Source organism: Perna viridis, chromosome 8 (genome assembly GCF_037379345.1).
Source record: "Perna viridis isolate PV_CMFRI_1.1 ecotype Kerala chromosome 8, ASM3737934v1, whole genome shotgun sequence".
Classification (NCBI taxonomy): Eukaryota; Metazoa; Mollusca; class Bivalvia; order Mytilida; family Mytilidae; genus Perna; species Perna viridis.
In genome coordinates this window covers 41,539,766-41,553,825 of record NC_142452.1, presented here as the reverse complement: position 1 = coordinate 41,553,825, position 14,060 = coordinate 41,539,766, and the positions used below count along the sequence as shown (strand labels likewise).

General features: G+C 34.6%; 2 protein-coding genes across 3 annotated transcripts in view; one reads left to right on the top strand and one right to left on the bottom strand.

Moving 5' to 3' along the window:
• LOC148610544 (RNA polymerase-associated protein CTR9 homolog) overlaps positions 1–5,795 on the top strand; it is a 53,361-nt gene extending 47,566 nt beyond the window's left edge. Inside the window, exons 20-24 of the mRNA XM_088595675.1 lie at positions 84–219; positions 1,087–1,224; positions 2,147–2,280; positions 2,752–2,967; positions 3,487–5,795. Of these exons, the coding sequence (XP_088451801.1) occupies positions 84–219; positions 1,087–1,224; positions 2,147–2,280; positions 2,752–2,967; positions 3,487–4,024 (1,162 nt within the window). The 3' untranslated portion in view covers positions 4,025–5,795. The remainder of the gene's footprint in view (positions 1–83; positions 220–1,086; positions 1,225–2,146; positions 2,281–2,751; positions 2,968–3,486) is intronic.
• Positions 5,796–8,963: 3,168 nt separating this feature from the next.
• LOC148610543 (uncharacterized) lies at positions 8,964–12,919 on the bottom strand. Of its 2 annotated transcripts, none has more exons than XM_088541358.1 (7): positions 12,775–12,919; positions 12,001–12,043; positions 11,669–11,783; positions 11,381–11,449; positions 10,808–10,939; positions 10,221–10,312; positions 8,964–9,159 (listed from the first exon to the last, which is right to left on the bottom strand). In XM_088541358.1, the coding sequence occupies exons 1-6, from the start codon at positions 12,870–12,872 to the stop codon at positions 10,254–10,256; spliced, it is 516 nt and encodes a 171-aa protein (XP_088397484.1). In that variant the 5' UTR covers positions 12,873–12,919; the 3' UTR covers positions 8,964–9,159; positions 10,221–10,253. The 2 variants fall into 2 exon arrangements, with proteins under 2 accessions (XP_088397484.1, XP_088397483.1); XM_088541357.1 differs by having other exon boundaries at positions 10,808–11,053; positions 12,775–12,915.
• Between the last annotated feature and the right edge of the window lie 1,141 nt (positions 12,920–14,060).

Genomic DNA, 14,060 nt, shown 5'->3' with positions numbered 1-14,060 from the left:
GAAATATTTATACATGCAGAAGCAAGGACTGTGTAAGCTTGATCTTAGAGGTTATCAGCACATATTTTAATTTGCTATTTCAGGCAGTGCTCTGATTTGTTGAGTCAGGCTCAGTACCACGTTGCCCGAGCTCGTAAGATTGACGAAGCTGACCAAGAGAGACGACAGAAACAGGAAGAGGAAAGAGAAGCCATCCGACAGAAAGTTTTAGAGCAACAGGTCTGTATAAGGAATTGAAATTAAAAAAAAAAAACGATCCATGAATTGCAGATGAACTTGGGATTTTGAAAACTTTGGTATTTCTTCCTTTTTTGGCTTCAGAAAATTGCTGTTGATCTCTAGAGCTGCTTGCTTACTTATGTACATACTGTGGAAAATTATAGCTCATAGGATACTAGCTTCCATGTTTGTCAAAAATTATAGCTCATAGGATACCAGCTTCCATGTTTGTCGAAAATTGTAGCTCATAGGATACCAACTTCCATGTTTGTCGAAAATTGTAGCTCTTAGGATACCAACTTCCATGTTTGTCGAAAATTGTAGCTCATAGGATACCAACTTCCATGTTTGTCAAAAATTGTAGCTCATAGGATACCAACTTCCATGTTTGTCGAAAATTGTAGCTCATAGGATACCAACTTCCATGTTTGTCAAAAATTATAGCTCATAGGATACCAGCTTCCATGTTTGTCAAAAATTATAGCTCATAGGATACCAACTTCCATGTTTGTCAATCAAAGCCCCATCAAAAGTAAAATTTTCATTGACAACTAATGTGCACTAAAAAACCTACAAAATTTTAAAATATCCTTAATTATTTGAGAAACCAGGAAAATGAATACAATGTACCCACAAATAATGTATACAGCAATGTTAAATTTTTAATTCAATACAAGTTTGATGTTTTAATACCATTAATTTAGTGATTTTTACATTAAAATACCAGCAAATCTCCAAAATTTGTCTGCAAGAATAGAGAACAAGAGTTACTGTTTTGTTTTCCATTGCATTGTAATTTTTTTTTCATTCATCATACTTATTTTATATAAACGTTTTAAAAATAATAGTTTTTTTTTACTTTTTCAGTTAGAGAAGCAAAGAATCAAGTCTGAGATGGAAGCTAAGATGATGGAACAAAGAGCTAAATATGTGGCCAAAGCAAAGGCTATTGCCCTTGAACCTGAGATAAATGAAGATAAACCTAAGAAATCTGGAGGAGGCAAGGTAAGAATACCTATAGGAGAAATAGATACATAGCCAATTAGTAAGGAGGAAGCAAGTTAAGAATACTTATAGAGAGGAATAGGTACATTGCCCATTGCCAAGAGGAGGCAAGGTAGAAAGACATATAGGAAGGAATAGATACATTGGCCAGGAGGAGGCAAGGTAAGAGTATCTATAGGAGAAATAGATACATTGCCCATTGGCAAGGAGGCAAGGTAAGAGTACCTATAGGAGAAATAGATACATTGCCCATTGGCAAGGAGGAGGCAAGGTAAGACTACCTATAGGGAGGCAAAAATACATAAAACACATCTGAAGTGTTTCCATGTCTGTGTGTCTTTCCAAATTTGTAAGAAATGTTTTATTTAGACAGGTGTTCAGTTTTCTAAGGTTAAAATATGCATTTTATTTGATACAAAAGAATTTTTAAATATATCTGGATTAGAGAGGTTTTTGGATTACTCAGTGTTTGGTTAAGACAGTATTCACTGTACATGTAATTGCACTGAACATTGTAACTAATAAGCGATAGATTTGAATAAAACATAACACAAATGAAGTGTATTTCTAGGAGGTACTGTATTGCACGTTATTTCGGCAGGTGTTAAATTTGATGATTTTGAAGTAAAATACAGACCGCTAAAGTACGCCAATATTAGCAACCTGCGAAAAATTCCCTGCTATACCCTACAAAAATGTCAAAATAGTACTTGATTATGCTTTTAAGGGGCAATAAACCACAATCTTATTATGGGCTTGAGTATAAGTAAAATTTTTACGATTAGTTTGATTTAATTTTGCATATGGCCAGTCCAACTAAACTTTTGTATTGAATAAGTTGACCAGTGACTGGCCATGCCTAATTTGGTCAATTTATGCATATAATTAAGTGATTTTTCTAAAAATTCTAAATAATTTTCAGAGATCAAAGAAAAATATTGATGATGATTTGATTGATGATGGAAGTGATAACGACTACCCACGGAAGAAGAAGAAACGTCGTGGGGACGGCAGTGGATCTGACGAAGAGAGAAGTAAGAAGAAGAGAAAGAGAAGGTAGGAACTTTTTTTTGTCTGTCTGTCTCTTCATTTTTCACCAAATATTTTGGTTGCAAATGCAGCTTTCATGTATTTTTAAATTTTTTGTAATACAATATATTAGAAACTTGTGAAAAATCAGATTGAAAATTAACATTCTTAGTTTCATTAAAAAATTTAGTATTTAATGGAAATGGTGTTTTTGAGAGCTGCTTCAGAACCTAAAATTTCAATTTTGAAATTATGATGAATTTGAATTCCTTTATTGCTTATCCTTACCAACAGATAGAATGGTTGGAATGTGAATAATATTTGGCTACAAGTCTTGTTGAAACTTCACAATTTTCACCTACCCAAAAAACTCTCATCATAGCATCTTCCAGTATAAATCTCTCTACTCAGTGCCCTTTAAATAAAGTAATAAAAACAAAAAGCTGTTGTCTGTTTTGAATTTCAAGACTCAACTGATAGATTAAATTCTATTTTCAGACCAAAAAGGGATGATGGTGATACTGATGATGAAGATGGAGGTCGAGGAAGGAAAGAGAGAAGAGGGAGGAAACGTAAGGAGGGAAAGAGTAAAAAGAATTACGAATCTGATGATGGACTATCTGCTAAACAGAGGAGAAAGGTCGTTTCCAAGGCAACTATTTCTTCCAGCGATGACTCCGACTCTGATGGAGCCAAGAAACTCAGAATTGATGAGTAAGTTGGAAGTAAACTCACCAACATAGAATAAAATAAAAGTGTTTGTATATAGAGGCAATGAAAACCTAATTTTCCTACATTTTTGGTATTTTTTTTTTAGCAGTATATGCTCTCATTATTACATAACTTTAGGAAATTAACCCACACTGTAGTTTGCTTAATGTTTACACACATATTAAAGATACTTATGAACTGACAAATATGAAAGTGATACAGGTCTGGACATGTGTAGGTCTTGTGTGTAGAATGTATCACTATGCTAAAATTGTCTCGACTAATTTGATTTTTGACATGATCATTGAAAATCTTGCACATATCAGATTTTAAACCAGTAAAGTTTCTTTTTTGAAGTATTTTGTCCAAACTTGTGTAAACTGAGTTTTGGAAAGGTTTAAAGTTTAAAATAGCAGTTATCTCCAACAGAGGGGATTAAAGCAAACTTGGAATATGTATGTATGTATGTATGTATGTCTTTTGAGTTTACTGTAACCTTGATAAATTGCTGTACTTTTCCAGGGAAAGTGGAAGTGATACAGGCAAAAATGTTGGAAAAAGACGAAGAATTATGTCGGACAGCTCCAGTGATGACGAAAGAAAATCTGGGTCAGAGAGATCCAGAAGTAGGTCAAGATCTGCTAGTGGATCTAGGTCAGGATCAGGAAGTAGGTCAAGGTCAAGATCTAGATCAGGTAGTAGGTCACGATCCAGGTCAGGAAGTCCAAGGTCAAGGTCACGATCCAGGTCAGGAAGCAGATCTAGATCTAGGTCAGGAAGTCCAAGGTCAAGGTCTAGATCTGGTAGTAGATCAGGATCAGGAAGTAGGTCCAGATCTAGGTCTAGGTCAAAGAGTATTTCACCGGCTAGGTCAGGAAGTGCATCTCCAGCTAGGTCAGGAAGTAGGTCACCAGCAAGATCAAGAAGTGGGTCACCAGCCAGGTCAGGAAGTGGGTCACCTAGATCCAGGAGCATATCACCTGCAAGATCCGGAAGTGGTTCTCCTAGGAGTGGAGGTGGTAGTCCTGGGGGTTCACCACGGGGTGAAGATAGTGACTAGTATATATAGACAACTATTTTGTATGGAGTTGAAATTGTTGAAGAATATTTGTAAAAATAATTCGGAATTGATAGTTATATTGTTCCTATTGCTGTACACATTTATGAATCATGTGAAATTATAAGAAATTTTTGCAGAGTAAGTAAACAATTTGTTAACACATTATACTATTGTTTGAAAACGGAACTGTAAAATGAAATGTTTTAATCTATTAGAACTGTTGTTCAAAGAAAATACTTAGATTACATTTATGCTTACTTTATTATTTTGGTTGTTGTGTACTTGCAGTTTTGTGTCCCATTAGCACAGTTACATGCTCTTCATTTCAAGTCTTTTTTTTTTACTTGCATGATGAAAAATTCCAACTGATGTGAAAAACTATTCCTCCAGTGGGAGGTAACTCTGAATAGTTCAAATTCTCCAAGTGGAGATAAATCTGTATTTTGCAATTCAGTAACAAATAAGTTTGTTTTAAGTCCTAAAATGGATTTAAACTACATGTAAAGTCAGAGGAATACTATAGATGAAGTTAAATTTGCAATCAGGGAAACTTGTATTAGATATTGTAAATAGTTCAAAAAATACCATTTGAAAGAATACTTCAAAATCAAAAAAAAATATGAAATACTATCATTTACAGGTAGACAAAAAAAATTTCAGTAACAAAAATCCTCTATTCTGAATTGTTTTAATTTCAGAATTTAATGCTGTGAAACTGCTACATTGATTAGTAATGTTAGAAAATTTAAATGAGATGTTTTGTGAATGTGTTTGGTGTTTTTACATTAAGAATCCTTGTATAGTATTTAAATTTCATTTCATTTGTCATTTGTTACAAAATCATTATTGTGCCACTGTGTTCATAATTACTCATGTTGTTTACAATTTCTGTGTTTCTTGCGTGTCATATTATTTAAAAAGTCTCTAAAAAGTTCAGTTGACAGGAAGTTGATTTTTTTTCAATATCGTCAGAGATGTTTATTTTTAATGATAATCCATAATTTGTACTCATAATATGAATTGTGATTCTTGTAAATTGGAAGCTCCATATGTAGGAAATTCACAATGGTTGAATTGTTAGGCCAACTAAAGATGATTCCTTGGTTCTTAGGCTCTCTCTCTCTCATTTCATTTGAGGAGGCGTCATTAACCCATTTTATGGAAATGTCAAGGAAACAAAACTAGAATGTACTGTCCTCATGGCTTTGAACATTGGACATTGTGCCTTCGTCACTTTTTGATGCCAGTTAATAGGCCTTCCTCCCATATTGGTTTGGAAGAAAAATGGCTGAAGAACCAAAAAAGTAACTTTGAATGGCCTTAGGGAGCAGATAAATTTAGTTACCACCAACCTTACACAATGTTAGAGATTTGGGTAAACAGGTTTTGGATTTCGTGAAGAAAAATCTCAAATTGAGAATTTTCTCAATATTTTAGTTTTTCTACAAGTCTTTTATTACAAGTTATCTGATTGGTTAAAATTTAAACTGAGGAAAGATTTGAGGCACATCTCAATTTGAGATTTTTTGTGAAACTGGGCACTGATCTGTATTGTACAAAAATTATTGATTTATATTATTTGTTGTTGCATACTTCAATTTTGATTGGTTAAATTTCTTGTATGAAGGCAGTATTTAAAACTAAGAAATAATTAAGAACTTGGTTGAATAGCAGAAACACAAAAAAATCTGATGTGACATGTTAATATGTAATTTCACCTGATCTTGGATACCATATTTGTATCATCTGTAAAATAAAAGGTCATCTCCAACTGTTGTTCTGCTTTTAATTAGCCCCCCCCCCTAAAAATAACTTTAAAAAATTTTAAAAAATGAAAGAAAAAAAATAACAGCAGTGTCAGTGGTTGATCCAGAAATTCTGAAAGTGGGCCCTTACTTGTTTAGTCCACTCCAGTGACTGCCAGTGATTATTCTTTTGGTCTCAATATCAAAGACGGTGGTTGTGATCTACTGTGTATGTACTGGATTCCTAAACTGTACAAGAATCCATACAAACAACACGAGCTGGATCTGCATAATGTACCATCAAATCTCTTTCTAAACTTTTTACTTCTATACTCACAGCTGTCAAAGAGGGTTTGCAGTCCTACCACAACACTTGTTACTCCCGTAGTGGTATTAATTTAATGTGGATCCTGAAAAATTCGACAGATCTTCTGGGAACCTTCAATTCATGATTATTATCAGAATACAATTGCATTAAAACCTCTGATTTTTCAACTGTTAATACTTCTATTCCCCATACTCAGTTAAAATCCTGACTCAAAAACATATACATCATTGTTACTAAAAAAAAAGACAGTACACTTAGATACAAATATGTAGTTCTTTGTAGATATTCTTCATAGTAATAAATAATTCCAGATAATCTTCCAAATATACGGAATAAGATGATCTCAAAATGTTGGAATTTTTAACAGACAACATATTGGTCCAGTGTGGTGGACGCATTTTTTCAACAAACGGACGGCATTCCAATGGCAACAAATTGTGCTCCTCTACTTGCTAACCTATTCCTTCACTCATATGATGCTGACTTTATAGAGCTGATCTGATTTAAACATCGTTTAGCTAGATCCTTTAGTCTCAGTTTTCGCGATATATGTGACATATAACAATCCTAGTTTTGTAGATTTGTTAAGTACATCGCATCTACCCCAAAGAACTCGAGATGAAGGATACTACAAACACTGAAATCATCTTCATACCATGACCTACACTTATAGGTCGATGGTTATGGAAAACTATTGACCATGCAAACTATACGACAAACGCGATGAATTCATTTCGTATTGTCAACTTTCCTTTCGTCTGTGGCAACATCCCTTCTTCAGCACCTGCGTATGGAGTTTTCATATCACAACTCATCCGTTATGCCAGAGGTTGCCGTAACTATGCAGACTTTTTATATCGCTAGACTTCTTACAATTAGGCTTCTGGAACATGCAGGGTTATATTGCTTCAAGATTGAAGTCCCAATTACAGAAATTTTATGGTCGCCATGGAGAACTCGTGGGTCATTACGTTGTATCCATCTGCACCACGAAAACTGATTTGTTCTACGTGTCATAGTTTTTCTTTCCTTTTTCCTCTACCCCGGACTTGACTTTTAATGAGCAACTCTGTGGGTGTTTCTAGAAAAATAGAGGACGTTTACCCTTCCGGTGCACCTGGTCCATGCTTTTAGTTTTTTGTGGAGTTCAAGTTGCTCATTTTCTTTTGTTACTTTGTATGTATTATTTTGGTTGGTTTATGTTCTTTGTTGTGTGTGTCTGTTTTCCATGCCTGGTCTTTGTCCCTCGATTACATTCTTTTGATTTCCGCTAGAATCAGAAAATAGGGTAAAGGTGAATGGATATCTTTGAAACTGTATCACATGTGCCATAACCTGAAATAAAGGCTTAGAATGATTTTACGGGTTGTCACTGGAACCATGAAGGATTAAGGGGCCACTTCGATTCCGGTCAAATTAAAATTCAGAGCTGTAACAGTCTTAAATGGTGTATCCAAACTTGCCCCAAATGTTCAGGGTTCGACATCTGTGGCATTTTGAAGTTGATGAAAGTTGTCCCCCCATTACTACAGTATTTCAATAGAATATGAATCCTGATTTGAAGGTGTAGTACCTACAAACGACCAATTACAAATGTAATCCTGCCTACAAGAGCCAGTACTACACTTTACTTACAGTATATAGCTGAACCCACGTGGTAAAGAGTAGCTGTCGCGAATTAAGTATAAGTTATAAGACTCTAATTATTCTGCAAACGAAGTGTACCTCAAGAATAGTTTTAAATCACACCGTTATACATGAAGTCTCACGAATGACTTCCATATAGCAAAGGAAAGATAACCCTTGATAACGTTTCCAACTATCCAGTGTTTGTTTTGATATTGCCATATTTGTAATGTGGACTTTCATTCTGACTATTGCCTATAGTTCTTGCCTGTCAGTTCGGTAATTTTGTTTAGAGTACCATTGTTTATTGTGTCTCATTTGCGAGACAGAATCTTAGCACTCGATCAGTATCTTCGCTCTTCAAAGAAATTCCTTGTAACAATGCACAGACACGACAGTAAAGAATCAACGGTGAAGTGTATATTAAGCGCATCTGATGGAAGATGCTTATAGATGCGTATATATGCGTATATACACGACACGTATAGTATGTACGGCGCATTCCACGCCATGATCGATATAGAACATATCCGCTTCTTAAATGGACAGACACAAATTCAAAGTTAAATGCAAGTATGGACGTAGACTTTGCTTTACTCTTGCCAATATCTGTTCTAAATATTATTGTTGAAATTTGAGTTTTTTGTGACTCGTCTTCTGGTTGAAAAGCTATCTGGACAGTCGGTGTTGTGAACAGAGGTGACTTTGGTTATGTTTACGGAGGAGAAGTGTCTGCCTGTTCACTAGATTTCAGAATACATACGAACTCATGCTCTTGGGGTAAATGGTTGGTTCCAATTTTTAATAGATTTGATATTAGTATTTATGAAGAAAATGGATATGGTGCATATGTCAAAGAGACAACAAATCCACCGGCAAGAAAAATGTCAGCTTTAATTAGTATTTTCTTTGGGGTATTTTCAATAAATGAGAAAATACACTTTTAATAAGACTAACAAAATCAGATAGAAATATATGTTGCGAGGAAAAATGGGCAGATCGGATCCATCCGCGCATATGAGTAGCGGTCTGTATAAGAGGAACGAATTTTCACAAATGATACATTGATTATAACCAAAGGACCTTTTACAGTTTTTGATTTGAACAAAATAATGGCTGAAATATATATGTGTAAATTTGTAACCTCTTTGGGAAATCTCTAATGTTTTCGACAGTTTACGAATTTCCCTTCGTAACAACTCGGATGCTTTCGTTCTCCACCTAGAACGACAAGTCAATATTGTGCCTTATTATTTATTAACAAAATTCAATAACATTTCAACTGAAAAAAAAGAAATAATAGAATGTGTAACAGAAATAACTTTAAAAAAAAAGAAATAAATCAAGTATAATAGGATAAACAAATTTTGAAAAAAGTAAAATATATTGATTGTTCGCTGGTTACTTTGAAGTTCAGTAGCTCTGATTCTTTTGCCCTGCAACCATAAAATTAGCTCTGTTATTAAATGCTGTTATTCAAAACACATCATGCGCATTTGATAAAAAAAGACAGTTTGTTAACTGGTACTTCCTTTGTTAATTAAGGAGGTAGACCTAGGGTAAGGGACATAACTCTTGAAATCAGTGATGTGTTCGTATCATATTCAATTTCATCAAAGCTTTTCAAGCTTACATTTGAAACAGAATGAAATCAGTCCAAGTTACTTTGATGCTTACATGAGATTTATGTAAAACGCTGAATACAAACGTTCAAATGATTTGTTAGAGTTTTGTCCCTAACCCCAGGTCTACCCCCTGAAAGTTTGTCGTTTGGTTGTAGCATTTACTTCACTTGCGACAGTATTTCTCTTATTGATTACAATGCGTCCGAATTCAACAAGGACTTAAAGTGACAGGACTGTTTATACCTATAGGAGTATAGGTAAATTTGAGGTTAAAACATAATTATTAAGCCAAACAAAATATCTTACAGCATGCATTTACGGCATTTCAACAAAATAAAAACGGAAATAATAAAATATATTCAAAATATAGCAACTTAAAGAAAACATGAATATTTAAAAATCAAATTAACATGACACATTTGTATATAAAAGAGTGGAGTTTTGGATTGGAGTCATGGAGTTGTTTTTTAGAGTGACTTTCAATTGTATATATGTCTGTAATATTTCAAAATTCTTCGCTTCCGAGTTCTGTGATAAATTCCAAAGAACAAGTATTGCTAATAATATCTACTGTTAACGGTTGCGGAGTCTATAAGTCAACATATTTGTGGGTATCAATTTTCGCGGTTTCAAAAAAAAAAGGATAAGTGTTATATAGTGTAAAAAAGCAATTTCGCGGTTACGATTTTTTGCGCTTTTATGTCCATCGCAAAAATAGCGAAAATTGATACTTTTGCAGTATTCCTTAAACAAATAACGCAAATGTAATACACATAATTTGAGTCAAACACTCCACATCAATAAACCACACCAAAACTCTAGTCTTCAAAAGACATTGTGCTCATTCCTCATGTAGTATACATGTACCATACCTTTTTGAATTATAATCCAAGATCTTTTCCTTGTTACACTCCCCTATCCATCATATTTGATAAGGCTCCATCAATTTCTGCAATCTCGGCATCTGAAAAGGAATAATCAATAAAATGAATGGAAAAGTCTGTTTGGAAAATGGAAATACAGTTAACCTGTCAAAACCAAATGTCATTTTAAAGGATTTGCTCGGTATGGCAGGTGGATGGTTTGCACAGGTTAAAACGAATTGTTACTATTATAAGCAGACTTCAACAAAACTCTTAAGGAGATAGACCTAGGGTAAGGGACATAACTCTTGCAATAAGTGATATGCTTGTATCATATTCAATTTCACTGAAGCCTTTCAAGCTTTCATTTGAAACAGAGTGAAATCAGTCCAAGTTTCTTTGATGCTAACATGAGATTGTAAAATAGTGAATACAAACGCTCCAATGATTTGTAAGAGTTGTGTCGCTTACCTTAGGTCTTCCTCCTTAAATAGGTTTGACGGTTGTTCAGTGTTTGGTTCAGATATGTATCACTATAAATATAAATTTATAACTAAACTTGTCTTGAATTCAAAAGAAGTTCAATAGACTCTTACTGAAGTTTTCTTCTATATCAGCAAGCTCTGCCATCTTTTCCCATTCACCTTCGATTTCAAAATCATGGCCCATATTTATCAGCGAGAATGATGAGAAGTTTGTTCTCCAGTCGATGCTTATTTCATCAAGATCTATTTTGAAATTATTAAAAAATCCATCACTTTTGGTCAAATCATTGGCTCTATTTAGTCTGTGTTGGATTGCACTGCATTTGTTTTGTATAGTTTTTAGCGCCATTTCAGCATCTGCCAAGAGAATTTGGAAATATAAGATATATCGTCAACTTCTGTCTCTTGCTGTTGCTGTTGTTTTATTTTCTTATATCTTTTGTCAACATTTTTATGGTCTCGGGGAAGGAAGATGGCGGGGAGGTATCATCCGTGAACAGTGGAATCATGAAAAAAAATTCTTTCGAAAACTTTAAGATCAAGCAGATCTACAACAGTTTAAATCGTTCCAAAATTATACAGGTGTATCATATTTGGACTATGTTGGTGTGCTTTTATTCAATATACGGAGCATTTGTATTTGGCTGAATATCATTTGAAACTAATTTAACCTATAAAACGTACCTGTGAAAAATTCTGTGATTTGTTGCGCCACACCCATATCATGACATCTTTGGTATAATTGGTTGAGTTCTGAATTTTTAAAAAGAAAATTTATACAAATAAGCATTATAATGGTGAATGTGTTATGTTTACCTGTTACATGTAATTTACATAAATATTACATGTAGGTAACATGATCAGGGTATGCGTCAATTAACCAGTCAACGGTTTTTATACACCATTCCAATCTCTAACAGGTGAGATTATACAAACTGATAGTCCACAAAATAAGGTTTTATATATATATACCTTCATTTTCTATCTGTAATACTCTCCACTGCCTGATAATCATGTAACACAACCAGACGACCATAGCCAGCATTAATGTGTCAATCACTGGGATGGTCTCGGTAAAGGAAGGTTCCTAAATTAAGCGAGAATTGAATTGATCCTATGATTAGTTGTTTCCCCTCCCTTTCACCATTCTCCATTCCTGGTATCAATTCCACAATTATAAGATTGAAATGAACTTCGATTTTTTTTTCGTAGACATATGAACAATAATCTAACAATAGGTTTGAATGGATGTCAATAGTCCATTGGTACCATTATACGTAGCAGAAGTAGGCTAAGACACTCACCTCATATTCTAGAAATTCGAGATATTCAGGGTCAGGTGAGAAGCTGGAAAATAATTATAATCATATTTCAAGGAACCATGTTTTATGACAATCTTAAAAAAAACAAACAAAAACAAAAAAACAAACAAAAACAAACAAAATTTTTTTTTATCATTAGAAAGATTAAGTTAGACTTATAAACAGAGGATTAAAGACTAGATACAATAAAGATAAACTTTATGTGATTTTGAAAAAGCTGTGCACTAATTTTATATCCATTTATGCCATGCAATTCCAAACATTCCTCAGTCAGAGACAACAATATTCAACATTAAGAAAAACTTGACCGAACGCTGATAAACTGAAAACAAGTATAAGACCCCTTTTGAACCCTTCATATTTCAATGAGGGATGGACAGGTGGTATTTCAACCCCGCTTATCTCCTCTTAGACCACCGCCTCTCACACTCCCGACCAATGCTTCACGACCCCTTTCATTTTACCAGGGTTATTGTTCACAACCATAATCCCTGCTTTCCACATTATTCACTACCCGTTCGGCGCATCTTCAACCACCGTTCCCCGTCCACCCAACACTGTTCCTCACACTTTCAAGCACCGATTACCCCCCCCCCTTTACCCCCGTATCCCCCGGTCCACCCTTCCTGTATAATCCTTCAAATAAAAACCAATGACCTGTCTCAAGGAAACGAATCCTAAAGGTCATTTGGTTAACACAGGTTTTACTGTTGCATTATTTAATCAATCAAATACTTTTCTCCTCTGACAACCTACCCCAATGCAAGCCGCAGTTGATCCGAAACCAATTCTAAGTATTCCCATAAAACAGCCATCGATTTATCTCTTATTTCTGCTGCCGAAGAATAGAGCATCCACCCGTGTACGATGTCGCGCTGCTCTGTTCTGTCGCTAGGGCATAGACACAACGTCACTAAATGGTCCCTACTCTGACAACGCATGACCAAAACGTCCAGCACTTCCGTTTCTTTTACCGCACGTTAAACATTGAAATTTTTAAGTTATGTATAGTTAAGTTGGTTTTTCTTCTCTAAAAATTTCAACGAACTTCCATTTTTAGCATTAACCTAACAGGGTTTTCTGGGGTTTGAAACCCGTTCTGTGGGAAAATTGAACACGCGGACGCTAACCCATTAAAATGTTAGAAAACACAGGCACGTACACAAGATTTTCCAATGGGGGTTACAAACTCCATAGTTCAAACAAAATGCTGACTATATTAGTCAACGGGTGCAAAATAATCCTAGCCCCCCCCCCCCCTCAGTATATAAAAACAGTTGGTGTCTTATTTCCGTATCGTGCTTGGTTCCCTTTATATACGTCCTTTGCCAAAATTTGGTGTGGCATTGTAAAATACATCTGACTTGCAACCAGGTCTAATCTAGGTTTCAAGAAATTGACTGTTTTGGTCTCATGTGTCATCGAAGACCCAGATTCATGGCAATAAAAACAATACTGTTGTACTCGAGTAAAATTTATAAGAATGAATTCGTGGACTTTTTTCATCTTATTTGAAATGCAAAATGTTCAAATTCCAAAACTTTGATATATGTAGCGTTCATAGGAAGCGTGTATAGTTTCGACCTCGAGAAGCGCGCGATTGTGTGCATGGATGCAAAATTCCCAATCTTGTTCATTATTTTTTCTTCAAAAGCGGGAAAATTCTTCGTTTTACAGCATAATAAAATGTAATGTAGCTGTAGCTGTAAAAACGTGTTGAAATACACGTATAGCGTATATATCTAAAGATAGCTAGCTTATTGGAGATTGAATAATTGAGTAACAACTGGCCGGATTGTCTCGGAGTCAAAATAATGCCATAATTTTATTTTTATCGAGAAAGAAAAAGGAAGCTCCGTTTTCAACGCCAAAACATACCCTTTTTGTCTTGATTTCTCTGGGGTAGGAAGGATTTTGCTTATTGGTACGGGCAAGCAGTAATTTTCATGAATAATTATGTTTTATTTTCATACTTTGCAAAATATTGATGTACTGTTTAATTGATTTTTGAAACTATTGGTAAGGTTGGAGTAGTATCATCT

Coding starts and splice junctions, on each gene's coding strand:
- LOC148610543 (XM_088541357.1), bottom strand. CDS start 12,872: ATGCTCTATTCTTCGGCAGCAGAAATAAGAGATAAATCGATGGCTGTT. Junction 11,054..11,380: donor AATCACAGAATTTTTCACAG/GTACGTTTTATA, acceptor TTCTCTTGGCAG/ATGCTGAAATGGCGCTAAAA. Junction 10,313..10,807: donor TGATATAGAAGAAAACTTCA/GTAAGAGTCTAT, acceptor ATTCCTTTTCAG/ATGCCGAGATTGCAGAAATT.